This window comes from Diorhabda sublineata, chromosome 11 (genome assembly GCF_026230105.1).
Source record: "Diorhabda sublineata isolate icDioSubl1.1 chromosome 11, icDioSubl1.1, whole genome shotgun sequence".
In the NCBI taxonomy this organism is placed as follows: domain Eukaryota; kingdom Metazoa; phylum Arthropoda; class Insecta; order Coleoptera; family Chrysomelidae; genus Diorhabda; species Diorhabda sublineata.
Genome location: NC_079484.1, coordinates 3,387,433 through 3,404,760, shown reverse-complemented (window position 1 = coordinate 3,404,760; position 17,328 = coordinate 3,387,433). Strand labels below are relative to the sequence as shown.

Here is a 17,328-nt window from a genome sequence, read left to right as displayed (position 1 = left end):
GCACTCTCAGAAATTTTTTCAATAAATGATCCAAACTCGAGGAATTGTTGTAAATACAACTTGTGGTGATGCCAGTTAGACAATATACTGTTATTAATACTAGAAATCGTCTTTATGTTTCAGTTTCATAGAAAATTTTTTGCTCCAACAGGAATCCAATGAAATGAATTAATTTGAAGTCATCTGATTGAAGATAACCAATCAGTACATTATGCTCAAACAGTTCCCATAGATAAATTTCGATTTTGACGTTTCAAATATTTAATATTTCAAAATGTCAAATTATTGTGATTGTGATATTGATAAAAATATTAATCAAAGATATTAAAAAGACGGTTTAGGGTAAAAAATAGTGGAGCCCAACAGGAAAGCTGTTACAAGAAAAATATTATGAAGGAATGAAAGTTAGTATTGACCCATTGTATCACAACAAGCATTAAGTAACGTAGAAATAACGAAAATCATGAATTTATGGTATGAAAATACCTCTGAAGGGCTGCATTGGAAGTTCTATCACATATTCGAGGTAGAATTAATTTGGGGAGGTAGGGAAACAGCTGATTGTTTGACTGACTTTTTTGTATCGAATCAAACAACGATGGTTCTGTAACAAATCGAGTTGAATATAATCCTGTATAAGAAATACGATTCAAAATTGGACTAAATCGTCTGCCGAAGCGATTGGTTTCAATATCGAGGAGAAAAAATTACTAATCACTCCAATAGAACGACCGCGGTTAGTTCGAAATGCTTAAAAACGGCGTTGGTCTTTTTCCAAGCGACAAGCTTTCGAAATATAACCATTTTTGGGTTTATTACTACTGAAACTTATATTAATGTGACTGTGTAGAATCATGAATCTACTTATTCAACTTTTATTGGATTGCATTCGATTTTTAGTAAGCACACGAGAACCAACGTCTTACTTAAGCGATTCCATCCGTCCCTTGGACACTCGAAGCTCCATTAACTCACCAAATTACTTATTTTTATATTGATGTGACCCTAGCGACATAAATATAATCAATTATAGCTTTTGTATACAATAGGATTAGTAATTAAGAGTGCATGTACACAGATAAGGCGTTCTTAATAGTCTTGACATCCAACAAGTACAGGACCTAGTCGCATTATTGTAACAACTCCATTTATTTATATTTTATGTTAATAAATAGTTTTTACAAAGTTGTGAATAAAGTTATTTAATTTACATAAGAATCAGTCGTTCTCACGTTACTTAGATATAGAAAAAATTTCGTTGAATTTATTTGAGCGTCTATGTATGTAATGTATCGCTCTATTTAACTGTCATACAAACGTTAAAAGTTAGACGTCATGATGTATGAAATATAATTTATGAAAGATGAATAATAGTATCAAATTTGATATTTATCTCTATAATCTATGTTAATTTTGTTCTCTTTACCAGTCATTTTCAAAAGTACATCAGCATATTACGTAATTCGATGGTTGTCTAGTCGATTGGTTGCGTCTCAAAAGGAAATTTAATAACTGGTGTTATACAGTACCGGATTGAGAAATTGCTTCAAATAAACTTATGGGTTCTTGAGTAAGTCGTTGAAAAAATACTTGATTCACAATATATTAACATAAAATATGAATAAATAGAGTTGTTTCCATAATTTGACTAGGTACTGTACTGTTGGATGTCAAAACTATTAAGAACACTCAATCCGTGTACACACTCTCTTAAATACTAATCCTATTGTATACAAAATCTATAATTAATAATATTTATGATCGTTAAAGTCATATCAATACAAAAATAAGTAATTTGATAAGTTAATAGAACTTCAAGTGTCCAAGGAACGGATGGAATCACTTAAGTAAGACGTTGGTTTCCGTCAGAAGACGGCGAGTTTCAATAAATCTTAACGAATACAATACAATGAAAGTTAAATAGGTAGATTCAAGATTCTTCACAGTAAAATTATTATAAGATAAAAATTACTATAGGTATATTCAGATGTGAGGTTTTATGGCAATTTAGAATGATTTTATTAAGAAACTAACAATTGAAATCTGATGATATAAACACGCTTTCGTGTGCTTAAAACTTTGATACTTTGAGTAGTAGTGCGTATAAAACGTATTATTAAGGTCTCCGAAGTGGCTAGAGTACGAGGCTCATATTCGAGAGGTCCCAGGTTCAAGTCGCGCTAATGCCATCTTTATTTTTCTACTTATGTAGTAATAATTATTTTAGGTGGCATTTATACGTATCGAGGAGAATATTAGACTAATTCATTAACACAAATTCGTCTATTGTTTTGTTAATTTGCTTAAAACTCGATTTAACGGTATATTCAGATATGAGATTTCATGGCAATTTAGAATGATTTTATTAAGAAACTAACAATTGAAATCTGATGATATAAACACGCTTTCGTGTGCTTAAAACTTTGATACTTTGAGTAGTAGTGCGTATAAAACGTATTATTAAGGTCTCCGAAGTGGCTAGAGTACGAGGCTCATATTCGAGAGGTCCCAGGTTCAAGTCGCGCTAATGCCATCTTTATTTTTCTACTTTTGTAGTAATAATTATTTTAGGTGGCATTTAAACGTATCGAGGAGAATATTAGACTAATTCATTAATACAAATTCGTCTGTTGTTTTGTTAATTTGCTTAAAACTCGATTTAAAGGTATATTCAGATATGAGATTTCATGGCAATTTAGAATGATTTTATTAAGAAACTAACAATTGAAATCTGATGATATAAACACGCTTTCGTGTGCTTAAAACTTTGATACTTTGAGTAGTAGTGCGTATAAAACGTATTATTAAGGTCTCCGAAGTGGCTAGAGTACGAGGCTCATATTCGAGAGGTCCCAGGTTCAAGTCGCGCTAATGCCATCTTTATTTTTCTACTTTTGTAGTAATAATTATTTTAGGTGGCATTTAAACGTATCGAGGAGAATATTAGACTAATTCATTAATACAAATTCGTCTGTTGTTTTGTTAATTTGCTTAAAACTCGATTTAAAGGTATATTCAGATATGAGATTTCATGGCAATTTAGAATGATTTTATTAAGAAACTAACAATTGAAATCTGATGATATAAACACGCTTTCGTGTGCTTAAAACTTTGATACTTTGAGTAGTAGTGCGTATAAAACGTATTATTAAGGTCTCCGAAGTGGTTAGAGTACGAGGCTCATACTCGAGAGGTCCCAGGTTCAAGTCGCGCTAATGCCATCTTTATTTTTCTACTTTTGTAGTAATAATTATTTTAGGTGGCATTTATACGTATCGAGGAGAATATTAGACTAATTCATTAACACAAATTCGTATGTTGTTTTGTTAATTTGCTTAAAACTCGATTTAAAGGTATATTCAGATATGAGATTTCATGGCAATTTAGAATGATTTTATTAAGAAACTAACAATTGAAATCTGATGATATAAACACGCTTTCGTGTGCTTAAAACTTTGATACTTTGAGTAGTAGTGCGTATAAAACGTATTATTAAGGTCTCCGAAGTGGCTAGAGTACGAGGCTCATATTCGAGAGGTCCCAGGTTCAAGTCGCGCTAATGCCATCTTTATTTTTCTACTTATGTAGTAATAATTATTTTAGGTGGCATTTATACGTATCGAGGAGAATATTAGACTAATTCATTAACACAAATTCGTCTGTTGTTTTGTTAATTTGCTTAAAACTCGATTTAAAGGTATATTCAGATATGAGGTTTCATGGCAATTTAGAATGATTTTATTAAGAAACTAACAATTGAAATCTGATGATATAAACACGCTTTCGTGTGCTTAAAACTTTGATACTTTAAGTAGTAGTGCGTATAAAACGTATTATTAAGGTCTCCGAAGTGGTTAGAGTACGAGGCTCATACTCGAGAGGTCCCAGGTTCAAGTCGCGCTAATGCCATCTTTATTTTTCTACTTTTGTAGTAATAATTATTTTAGGTGGCATTTATACGTATCGAGGAGAATATTAGACTAATTCATTAACACAAATTCGTATGTTGTTTTGTTAATTTGCTTAAAACTCGATTTAAAGGTATATTCAGATATGAGATTTCATGGCAATTTAGAATGATTTTATTAAGAAACTAACAATTGAAATCTGATGATATAAACACGCTTTCGTGTGCTTAAAACTTTGATACTTTAAGTAGTAGTGCGTATAAAACGTATTATTAAGGTCTCCGAAGTGGTTAGAGTACGAGGCTCATACTCGAGAGGTCCCAGGTTCAAGTCGCGCTAATGCCATCTTTATTTTTCTACTTATGTAGTAATAATTATTTTAGGTGGCATTTAAACGTATCGAGGAGAATATTAGACTAATTCATTAATACAAATTCGTCTGTTGTTTTGTTAATTTGCTTAAAACTCGATTTAAAGGTATATTCAGATATGAGATTTCATGGCAATTTAGAATGATTTTATTAAGAAACTAACAATTGAAATCTGATGATATAAACACGCTTTCGTGTGCTTAAAACTTTGATACTTTGAGTAGTAGTGCGTATAAAACGTATTATTAAGGTCTCCGAAGTGGCTAAAGTACGAGGCTCATATTCGAGAGGTCCCAGGTTCAAGTCGCGCTAATGCCATCTTTATTTTTCTACTTATGTAGTAATAATTATTTTAGGTGGCATTTATACGTATCGAGGAGAATATTAGACTAATTCATTAACACAAATTCGTATGTTGTTTTGTTAATTTGCTTAAAACTCGATTTAAAGGTATATTCAGATATGAGATTTCATGGCAATTTAGAATGATTTTATTAAGAAACTAACAATTGAAATCTGATGATATAAACACGCTTTCGTGTGCTTAAAACTTTGATACTTTGAGTAGTAGTGCGTATAAAACGTATTATTAAGGTCTCCGAAGTGGTTAGAGTACGAGGCTCATACTCGAGAGGTCCCAGGTTCAAGTCGCGCTAATGCCATCTTTATTTTTCTACTTATGTAGTAATAATTATTTTAGGTGGCATTTAAACGTATCGAGGAGAATATTAGACTAATTCATTAATACAAATTCGTCTGTTGTTTTGTTAATTTGCTTAAAACTCGATTTAAAGGTATATTCAGATATGAGATTTCATGGCAATTTAGAATGATTTTATTAAGAAACTAACAATTGAAATCTGATGATATAAACACGCTTTCGTGTGCTTAAAACTTTGATACTTTGAGTAGTAGTGCGTATAAAACGTATTATTAAGGTCTCCGAAGTGGCTAGAGTACGAGGCTCATATTCGAGAGGTCCCAGGTTCAAGTCGCGCTAATGCCATCTTTATTTTTCTACTTATGTAGTAATAATTATTTTAGGTGGCATTTATACGTATCGAGGAGAATATTAGACTAATTCATTAACACAAATTCGTCTATTGTTTTGTTAATTTGCTTAAAACTCGATTTAACGGTATATTCAGATATGAGATTTCATGGCAATTTAGAATGATTTTATTAAGAAACTAACAATTGAAATCTGATGATATAAACACGCTTTCGTGTGCTTAAAACTTTGATACTTTGAGTAGTAGTGCGTATAAAACGTATTATTAAGGTCTCCGAAGTGGCTAGAGTACGAGGCTCATATTCGAGAGGTCCCAGGTTCAAGTCGCGCTAATGCCATCTTTATTTTTCTACTTATGTAGTAATAATTATTTTAGGTGGCATTTATACGTATCGAGGAGAATATTAGACTAATTCATTAACACAAATTCGTCTATTGTTTTGTTAATTTGCTTAAAACTCGATTTAACGGTATATTCAGATATGAGATTTCATGGCAATTTAGAATGATTTTATTAAGAAACTAACAATTGAAATCTGATGATATAAACACGCTTTCGTGTGCTTAAAACTTTGATACTTTGAGTAGTAGTGCGTATAAAACGTATTATTAAGGTCTCCGAAGTGGCTAGAGTACGAGGCTCATATTCGAGAGGTCCCAGGTTCAAGTCGCGCTAATGCCATCTTTATTTTTCTACTTATGTAGTAATAATTATTTTAGGTGGCATTTAAACGTATCGAGGAGAATATTAGACTAATTCAATAACACAAATTCGTCTGTTGTGTGTGTGTTGTCTGTTGAAAATATTAATAAATATATTATAAATTGTATAGGGAAAGAAAATTTTCGCTCGTAGATAAAATATTGTATGCAATTCGTGTGTAAAGGTCCTTTTTGTGTCGCAAGTTTTTACATCATAGAACAAAAAAGAAAGTATTTGGCACTTCACAAGTTTTAACGCTTCTACCCGGTCTATAACTTGACAGTTTATCGTTAGACGCACTGGATGGATGTTGCCTTCTGCTAATCATCATTTTTTTATATATTCATATATTTTTCAAATAATATTTTGTAGCTTTTCGTTGTTATTTGTAATAATTACTCTGTCGTCGACATTTCTAATGTTGTCGATTACTTCTCCGTTGATTTTGATGCCATCTAATAGTTCTACCAGTACTTTCCTAAATATTTCTTCGAGTAAATGTTGATTTGAAGAGGTGACAGAATGCAACCCTGTCGGACTCCCCTCTTGATAGCAATAATTCCTCTGAGCGATTTACCAAGTTTGGTTTTTGCAGTTTGACTCCAGATATACAGTTTTTTGACGTGTTTGACGTTACCGATTGCCTTGGAGAAATCGATGAAGCACAGGTGTACCTCTTTGCATCTCTGGATGAGAATCTGTTTGTATGTTTCTGATATTAATTCAATTTAGAGTTAAAGAATTCTGCTTTTAGAATGTAGCCATTTGATGTACGTCGTGATTTTGGTTTCTTATCGTAACCATCGGTCACTTACATGGTCCTTTAGATGTACGACTATGTAAACAAGTCTTCAATTCATAAATTACCTTCAGTTTCACCTGCTTCATCTTTCTTGTTGTACTATATACAAAGTTGTGAGCTGTTGCCACATTTTTCAGAAATATAAGAGAAAAAAAAAGAAATTTTATATTTAGCTTATATATTTTCAAAATTACATTGTTTTGAAATCACAATTATATGAGGCAGTATCGATAAATCTTTTATTCATGCCCAATTTACTGTCCATATCCAGCAGGTCTGTTTCTAAGATAATCATCTTCTTCTGGATGTGCTGCGTTCCATTCCAAAGACCTTAATATGGCTTCAGGTACCGGCGGAGGCGTAGGTAAATGAGCTCCTTGTGCAACAAATCCATTTTCATCGGCAGTGTATGTTAATTGAATTGGAGTTCCATCTTTAGAAGTGTACCTGAATTCTCCTTGAGCTCCCAGAAGATCTTGAGCTTTTGGTTTCCCAACTTCATTAGCTGCTATTCCGTTTTCGGTTTCATAACTGGAAATTGAAGTACAAAAATTAATTGCAAAGAGTATTCAACAGTTGCTTTTATATACTGACTCATACAACTACTCAGTAACTCAGTTTTTATGTTGGCTGCATATTGGGTTTGGTGAATAATAACTACAAACATTCTTATCAGTCAAAATAAATGCCTAGAGTGCGTAGAAATTCCAACTAAGTACCTTTTCTATATAAAGTTGGTTGATAGATCGTCGAAGGAGCTCTATAGGTCGTAGAGCGTGGCGTGGCGTGGCGTGTAGCATACTTACATACCCGATTTAGTCTCAAACCAACATCATATCATACCTCGGTGCCGAAGAATTCCAATTTTAAAGCTAATTGGATACTGTATCAAATGTTGTGATAGCTGTATCGATTCGAAACTGAATTGATCAGTAAATTATGAATACTTGCCTCCAAGAATATGATCCATCAATATTTGGTCCTTCTTGGGTTTGACTGATGATTCTATACAATTCACCACGCTCTTTAATCGGGATATTTGGTTTGAGGACGGATACGGGAGTATTTTGGAAGAGAAGTGAGTTTATAGCTGGTCTATATTGTCCAAGTGTACAGCTGAATAGACCAAACAAAACCACCTGAAATTACAAAACTATATTAGTTAACTCAGCCGAGATTTCGAATCAAAAATTTTATTCCATTATAAGTTTGTTTCATTTTGATTGCAAGGTTTGTATTTGAATTATAGATTTCGGTATGTTGTTTTGTTTATTATGAATTAATTAGAGAAGAAACATCTCAATCGTTAAGAATTGTATTGAAAATACTTACCAATGAAAACATTTTTAATACACCGATCTGATCACCAATCAAAACTAGATACAAGTGCATCTTTGTATCAACTTATTTCCATATTTATATGCAACGAATTAATTAGATTTTTTATTCCATACGCCCTTCTACTTTGCTCATAACCACTTTTTACATTTTTTATGCATTTCTTTCGATTTTAACGCATCTGGTTCTGTCGAAAGGTCATGAGTAAGAGTGCAAAGATGCACCGCATTAAGGCGAAAATGGTGATATGTTAATTACCACATGTCAACAGAATGTGTGTTTGAAAATAGTGATGAATATGTTATTTTGATCGGAAAACATTCAAAAGGTGAGTTATATAACTAATTTTTGAAAGAATTCAATAATGAAAAATCTGTAAGTTATTAAGAATTCCCTAGAATAACGGACTATGTTTAAACCTCAGATGTATCTATGTGAATATTAACAAATATCCATTATAACAATTCATGTTCACTTAAAGTCTCGTTCTAATGAAATGTACGAGGTCAAAACAAAACAATTACATGAATACAGAGAGCAATAAGGTGAAATAAAATTAGAATTTGATTAAGCTCTTTTCCATTAAATTTTCTTACATTTTTATATTTTTGAGATGGAAAACACGTCCTTGATTGAGTCGATTCGGCTCTCGAAATATCTGCTCCGAGCTTCATGGTTATAATTAAAAAATTATTGAAAGGTAGCCCGAAAATATTGTCTTAGTCACAAATCTTGCTCAATAACAGAATAATTTCATTTTTGATTATATTTATATAGTTTAAAATCCAAAAAATCTTTGTTCTTACGAAAAAAAAAAATATATCTGATGAAGATTTTATATGATTTTGTGATTTTAAATGCTGTACATCATTTTTTTGTACATCGATACAAAACCTCACATAAAAATGTTCAATTATTAGTTTTTCTTCAATAATCCTACATAATATTTATACGAGGATGGTCTGGAAAGTAGTTGAAAGGCCTCAACCCAACCAATATGAAAGTTGTGTTCATTATCAACAGTAAAATATTGGGCAGCAGAGCTTAAACGAGGCCGTACGACCTGCATCGTAGTAATCAACCAAATGAGGCGACGACTACAGAAATGTTGAAGAAAATCCACTGGATCACCGTCGACTGGAAGTGCACGAGCTAGCAGGCATAGCAGGCATTTTGGAAAGTGCTGTACATAATATATTACCTGATAATTTGGACATGAGTAAGCTGTGCACAAGATGTTGTGATGAAGATGTTTCCATCGAGTGTTTGGCAATGTTTCATACAAATAAAGCCGTTTCATGACCATGGATGAAACTGGGTCCATCACTCTACAACCGAAACAAAAGAACAATCCAAACAATGGACTGAAAAGGGAGAACCGGCTCCAAAAACCTCACTGATCATTCCATCTGCAGTCAAGTTCATAGTATCGGTTTTTTGGGATGCAAATGGGATAATTTTCATTGAATATCTTGAAAACGGAAAAACTAACAATTTATTGCAGTGATTGAGCGAAGAAATCAAGCAAAACGGTCGCATCTGACTGAAAAAAATGTGTTTTATCAAGACAATGCACCAGTTTACAAGTTAATGAATTCAAATTTGAATTCCTACCTAACGCACCCTATTCACCAAATTTGTTGTTCCCAAACTTGAAAAAATAAGTGGTCAAAGATTTTCCAACAAGGAAAAGGTTATGTCGGCAGTTATTGGCTATTTTGAGGCGCTTGACGCTATTTTTTTGCTATTTTCTTTCACATGAGTACAAAGTTTGTACAACATTTTCATTTCGATATAGTCTATGGAACGAAAATCCATTTTGCGAATGAAATGTAAGATGTTGTGTGCAAAAAACTGATTCCATACGATCAAAATTAGTTTTATTGTGTTTCAACATTCTAAATTTTCCTTCTAAGTAAACATCTCAACCATTTTAAATTAGATACGGCACACCATCATCATTTTCTGTTTCAAAATACGTTATTTAAATATTTCAAAGTTGAAAGCACTCAAAATGTGGAATATATTACTATTTGACTAAAAAATAGTTTCTGGAAAACTATACGTTTGATTCGGAGGCTAATATGATTTTAATACTTTATGGTTTTACTGTGAAGATGTATTTTCAACTATTATGTCAAATTAAATATTAATTAAACAAAAAAAAAAAACAAAAAACCCGCCTGCATGGATAACTACAATAAAAAATCAACTGAAAAGATTGAAACAAGATGAAAATTCAATGATAAGGTGTTTTAAAAAAATACTTAAAGCCAGAAACATAAATTGAAACAGTACCAAACCAATTTACCTGCATATTGAACGCTTAGAAATATCAGCACGGTAGTTTTTTCACTTTTTTGCAACATTATAAACAGAATTACATTCGGAGGCATGCACAAAGAGATAATAATTTATCATAGCATTCAATTTCATGCCTCCGACTACAATTCTGTTTATAATGTTGCGAAAAAGTGAAAAAACTACCGTGCTGATATTTCTGGTTTTAAGTACCTAATTATTATTTTTTAAAAATACCTTATCATTGAATTTTCATCTTGTTTCAGTCTTTTCAGTTGATTTTTAATTGTAGTTATCCACGCAGGCGGGTTTTTTGTTTTTTTTTTTTAATTATTATTTTATTTATGTCTTTTTAGTTAAGATTACGTACCCGGATTAATTCCATGAATGAGTTTATATCAAGTGGTTGATTAAGCTATTTGTTAGGGTCAAGAGAACTAATAGCAAGTCCGGAGAGAGTCTTCACTCTGCTCAAAGCAACGTAAGCTTGACCTTTTGCAAATAAGTTTCTACTACAACTGCTCGGTCTAAAGTTGTGCCCTGTAATTTATGCACCGTCACTGCCCAGCATAAAATTAAGGGAAGCATTCGTCGCTCGATCTTGCCTTTACCACGTAGCACAAGGCTCTATCCGGACTCCAATACCAGGTCGGTTCCCTGTTATATTTGGGCCAACGAACTCCACAAATACTGCTTGTGGAAGTTCTCCCGGCTTCAACTGCTCTCTGCGTAGTGCTGGCCAATCTATTCGTCGGATAACACCCATAGCACCGTTAACCAGCCCATGGTTAACATTGATGTTCCGTCTTAGCGTGGCTCGAGAGCCTACACCTAATTTGAGTTGGTTTGGTGTACCACCTGTTTTATTGGGATCTTCAGGTAAGTATTCCTCTCGTGGAATATGTTTTAGGATCCAATGAAATGTCTACAGCACTAACGGTGTATACTTTTGTGAGCTTTTCTAACTTTTCTAGCAATCTAGTTGTTGGGAAAATTCTGACAGCTCCTCCATCGTCAAATGGAGATGTCTACAGCACTACGGCCCTATAGATGGCCCTATAAACGGTACTCTGCGATTTTCTATGATAGATAACTGCTGCATTGTAAGTTGTCCAACGCGAAGACTGTTTAATATGTCCACAAAAGTTGTATCTCCAGCTTGCCTCATATTTTGGGGCAACTCACAATAATGGAGATATTTAAATCGCACAAGACAATTATAATTATAGTAACAACGTAGGTCCGTCCTCGTAGTGAATATATTAGTCTTAGATAACAAGAAATCACAACTATAACGCGTTTTAAAAACCTAGTGGTGCCATCTATCAGCACAGATCTGAATTATTTTAATTAGCTATTTTTTATCGTTCTATTTAATATTAAAACTGCAAGTTATATACATATTTACAATCAGTGTTTAAAATCCTTCCTTTTGATACCTAACTCGATATGCTTGGTAGTAAAAAAATTTTTTTTACCTCACAACATGGCGTCCAAAGTCCGCCATTTTGTTTTTTTTTCAAATGTCTCCTATATATGAACGCTTGGGCTAATGGAACGAATCTAACGATACCTCAAATGTGAAAATCCGTTTAGCGGTTCCTGAGATACAAGGTAATAAATAATATTACATACATACATACAAGATACGCGTTAAAAACATAACCCTTCCTGGCAGTCGGGTAAAAATATGTCAATATTTGCGAAGCCATTTGAGATATCGATTTATTTTTGACATGAATCTATCGAGAAAACGTTTGTCTTCAGTTTCATATATGTGTTGAAGCTGGAGTAAATTTTGTGTTTGGAAAATAACACTACACAAACTTATAGTATCTATAGTTGAGAATTGGCAACGTTGTAATACAAGAAAATCGAAAGATGAACGTTGACATGATCGAGTGTAAGTAATTTTGGAATTGGCAAGTAGAATTTTTTCCAAGTTTTTCCGTGTTATATAAAAAACTGCTAATTGGTTAACGACGTTGTATTTTGAGCATAATCTCGATGTAAACTGTCCGAAACCTCGACTCTCCACATACTCAAAGATCCAAATTACCGGATCTTATTGAAAATACTCGAATGAAATTTGGGTTTACTGCTTATAACTGTTATATCTGCTGCATCAATTCTAATTTTCTTATAATTCAATCCATATTTTTTGCTATTCCATGTTTGTTTTATCCGAACGGAATTTCAAGCGCAGGATAATAAAATTGTCTTCAAATTCTTTTCCATTGAACTTTGATTGGTTATTGATCTAAGATATCTAAGATATAATCAAACAAATATTAGACAATAAATTTTATTTTAAAGAAATGAAATACATTCCCAGACATATATATATATATATATATATATATATATATATATATATATATATATATATATATATATATATATCTCCACATATCACTTGAATATAAATTAAATACTACAATGTATTAATTTTAATATATTCTGTTGATTTATTTTATCCTCTGTCTGTATCCACCAACAACAGGAGTTACTTGGCTCTCATCTTCTTCGGGATGTTGCGCGTTGTACTCAATAGATCTCAAAATTTCTTCTGGGATAGGTGGAGGGGTTGGTAAATGTGCACCTTGAGGTTGGAACCCATTTTCATTGGCAACATAGACCAGTTGGATTGGAGTACCGTCTTGAGCAGTGTATTTGAATTCACCTTGTGCTTCGAGTGTGTCTGCTGCTTTTGGTAAACCGTTTTCTCTTGCGGAGATACCATTTTCTGTTTCGTATCTGTTAAATTTACAACAGACGTTAATAATGATACATTTTATAAGAAAACTAATCTCAACAAAGTTGCTAATTCAATAATTATTAACTCTATAATCTGATTACCCCCAAGCGTAAGATCCATCAGGATTGGGTCCGTCCTGTGATTGACCTACGATGCGGGCCGTTGCTTCTCTACTGAGGGGTACATCTGGTCTGTACTGTCCCAAAGTGCAACCAAATAATCCAACTAGAAGTACCTGAGAATAGAAAGTGTTTTAAAGACAATTTTTAGCAATTTCATCTCAAATTAATATGACTGTGTTTAGCAAATTTACTTAGGTATCATCATTGAGAAAATGAAGAATGAAAATTGAGAAAATGAAGAATGGATATGAAGAAAATAAAGAATAGAATAGAGTATATGAAAATAATGAAAAAGAGTATTGAAGAAAAATTAGAATATGGAATTATTGAATTAATAAACTGCTTTATTGTATACATCGTATTTAGATGTGCCCCCAAAAAAAGGATCAAGTCATAAAACTTTTCTCAATAAACCATTAAAAATATCTGTGAATATTTTCTTAATTTGACGCATATTATTACATGTATGGGGGGGAGTGAGTCCATGTAAATTTTTCTATAAACTAAACTAGTAACTAGCTTTTACCCGCGGCGTCGCTCGTATCGAATTCATTAAATAAATATAAGAAATCATTATAATGGAAAAGAACGAACTCCGTAGCTATATTAGATCCTGAGATATAGATCTTTGAATGTAGAAAAATTGCCAAAAACCTACAAAAATCCATAACTCCACATTGAATGTCCGCGCCTAGCTCCTCTCCAACTCAACCGATTTAAGTGATCAAAATCTCAAAAAAAAGAAGGTATTTCAGCGAGTGTTTCTAAACCAAAAAGAAATCTGTAGCTATATTAGAACCTGAGATATAGATCTTTGAATGTAGAAAAATTGCCAAAAACCTACAAAAATCCATAACTCCACATTGAATGTCCGCGCCTAGCTCCTCTCCAACTCAACCGATTTAAGTGATCAAAATCTCAAAAAAAAGAAGGTATTTCAGCGAGTGTTTTTAAACCAAAAAGAAATCTGTAGCTATATTAGAACCTGAGATATAGATCTTTGAATGTAGAAAAATTGCCAAAAACCTACAAAAATCCATAACTCCACATTGAATGTCCGCGCCTAGCTCCTCTCCAACTCAACCGATTTAAGTGATCAAAATCTCAAAAAAAAGAAGGTATTTCAGCGAGTGTTTCTAAACCAAAAAGAAATCTGTAGCTATATTAGAACCTGAGATATAGATCTTTGAATGTAGAAAAATTGCCAAAAACCTACAAAAATCCATAACTCCACATTGAATGTCCGCGCCTAGCTCCTCTCCAACTCAACCGATTTAAGTGATCAAAATCTCAAAAAACAGAAGGTATTTCAGCGAGTGTTTTTAAACCAAAAAGAAATCTGTAGCTATATTAGAACCTGAGATATAGATCTTTGAATGTAGAAAAATTGCCAAAAACCTACAAAAATCCATAACTCCACATTGAATGTCCGCGCCTAGCTCCTCTCCAACTCAACCGATTTAAGTGATCAAAATCTCAAAAAAAAGAAGGTATTTCAGCGAGTGTTTTTAAACCAAAAAGAAATCTGTAGCTATATTAGAACCTGAGATATAGATCTTTGAATGTAGAAAAATTGCCAAAAACCTACAAAAATCCATAACTCCACATTGAATGTCCGCGCCTAGCTCCTCTCCAATTCAACCGATTTAAGTGTTCACAAACTCACAAGAAAGAAGGTGTTTCTGCAAGTGTTCTGAAACTAAAACGAACTCTGTAGCTATATTAGAACCTGAGATATAGATCTTTGAATGTAGAAAAATTGCCAAAAACCTACAAAAATCCATAACTCCACATTGAATGTCCGCGCCTAGCTCCTCTCCAATTGAAGCGATTTAAGTGTTCACAAACTCACAAGAAAGAAGGTGTTTCAGCGAGTGTTTTTAAACTAAAACGAATTCTGTAGGTATGTACAGTAATGTACAAGGGGAAATCGCATTTGAGTATAACTTGAGAATGGTGAATATTAGATGAAATCCGATGGTTGATGGCTGATCTGTGCATCAATACCTTTCATTAAAAAAAAAATTAAGCAAATCGGTTGGGTAGAACGCCTGAACGGACTCGGAATGGAAATCATCAATTTTTTTAATATATAAGATAAAATAAGAAGACGAAACGTTATTATAGAAAATATCTTATCAGATCTTATTATAATGGTTTGATTTTTCCAATTAACCATTTCTAGAGCCGCATTAAAGCAATAGCCATCGTTATAAACATCAAAAATATCAACTGAATATATTATTTACAAAATATTTATCATTATCGAGATTTTATATTTTTTTCAATATTCAATGTAATTTAATAATGAAATATTTTGGAAAAAAGGTATGTGTATCTATTTATTATATGATTCGAATTATTTTCAAACTAAAAATAAAATATTTAAGCCGAAAATGTGAACAGAGGAATCAATTATTTGTTTCACAAGATAATAAACCATCTATAAATACCTATACCTATAAATTATTCACTCACATATGACTTCAAATTCCATTTTTATAAAAATTTATCATAAAATTCGCGAGCAGTATAGGAAATATGTGATAATATTCAACAATTAATAATTGAACTCACCAGTGAAATCATATTAATGCCTCAGTGTTCACTTTTAAACTAACCACAAATAACTCAATTCTTAATTTAATATATATATATGGTAAATCGAAGGCGATCATCTTTAATCCATCTTGAAATCCCTCCTTTCACCTTCAAATTTTTGGATCCATCTTTCTTCCGAAATATCACCTAGATACGATTACGTCGAGAGGTGTGGTGTATTAGTGAATTTCCCATGTTAAACAACGACGTTATGTGTAATTTTATGGTGTTAAGTTTATGTGGTAATACAGATATTATTCAGAAATTTAATAAAATAAAATCATTCGTTATAAACAATCAAATAATGTTGCTTTCTCTAAAACTATTGTATGGAAAGTGAGTGCTTGTATGTGAGGTAGTCTTTCGATAAAATTATCCTTCTCGTATAATCAGGATAATGAGGATTCAAATGGATTCATTTGTTTATAAAGAATAAAACAAATTGCAATTTTTTTTATATAAAATAATAATAATAACTTTGATTACGAGTTTTTATTGAAAATTAGTCAAAAATATGGTTTTTCAACAGCTCCATGAAGAGAATCGTATTTTATCTAACGATAATTGGCTTTAGATTATAAATAGAAGCGACGTTTGTTTATTTATTTATCAATTTCTTAAAACTATGAAAATATTTTTTTAATATCCCCAATTTACTATAACTTCTCGCGTTAGTATGATTTTGAGAAAGGTAATCAAACGCATTTTGGATCTGTCTTTCTCTGTGTATTATACAGAATTAATATCGCTATGTCATCGTCCCAATTATTAATTAGTAATGACAACAATTGTGTTATCACAACAAAATAGACCTGACACTAAACTACTCGATAAATAATGTGTATTATTCAATATCAAGGTCAATATATTATTCTTAGATACAATAATTAAGTTATTTGTGAGATAATTGGCTCAATCCTGGCTTGTAATGGAGTAGTTTCGAATATAAAGTCCCATTAGCTCAATAGGGATTCATTTTTCAATATACTTTTATATATATATCAATTTTTAAATATAATTTTAAAGCTGATTATAACAAACTGTTTCAATTTAATTATTTAACACTTCCTTCAGGATGCTTCTTCTTTATGAACCGCATAAATCTAGATCTAACACACTATTTTTCATATATTTTGGTGGTTACAGAATGTCTGCTGAAGAACGAATACAAAAATATAACGCCAGAAAACACCTTCGAGTTGTATCTTTTGAAATACACTTCTGATTTCACTTCCGCGCCTTTCTTACAATAATAATTGTTATTATTCGCTGTTTCACTTTTATCAAAGTAAAATATGACTCGTTGAGACTTCAAAGTTTTGAATTTTGTTCCATTTGTTGCTTTCTCGGAATAGTTTTCTGTGAGTCGCGTTAACCAAAGCTTCTCACTTATTTTTGGCATGTTTTTTGTT

At 32.2% G+C, this 17,328-nt stretch overlaps 2 protein-coding genes across 2 annotated transcripts; both read right to left on the bottom strand.

The window, feature by feature from the left end:
* Positions 1-6,975: 6,975 nt before the first annotated feature.
* LOC130450304 (endocuticle structural glycoprotein ABD-4-like) lies at positions 6,976-8,167 on the bottom strand. The gene is made up of 3 exons (XM_056788633.1): positions 8,129-8,167; positions 7,748-7,935; positions 6,976-7,327 (listed from the first exon to the last, which is right to left on the bottom strand). Exons 1-3 carry the CDS (start codon positions 8,138-8,140, stop codon positions 7,051-7,053), a joined length of 477 nt encoding a protein of 158 aa, XP_056644611.1. The 5' UTR covers positions 8,141-8,167; the 3' UTR covers positions 6,976-7,050.
* Positions 8,168-12,903: 4,736 nt separating this feature from the next.
* On the bottom strand, positions 12,904-15,923 carry LOC130450303 (endocuticle structural glycoprotein SgAbd-2-like). Its single transcript, XM_056788632.1, has 3 exons — positions 15,893-15,923; positions 13,295-13,428; positions 12,904-13,192 (listed from the first exon to the last, which is right to left on the bottom strand). Exons 1-3 carry the CDS (start codon positions 15,902-15,904, stop codon positions 12,904-12,906), a joined length of 435 nt encoding a protein of 144 aa, XP_056644610.1. The 5' UTR covers positions 15,905-15,923.
* Between the last annotated feature and the right edge of the window lie 1,405 nt (positions 15,924-17,328).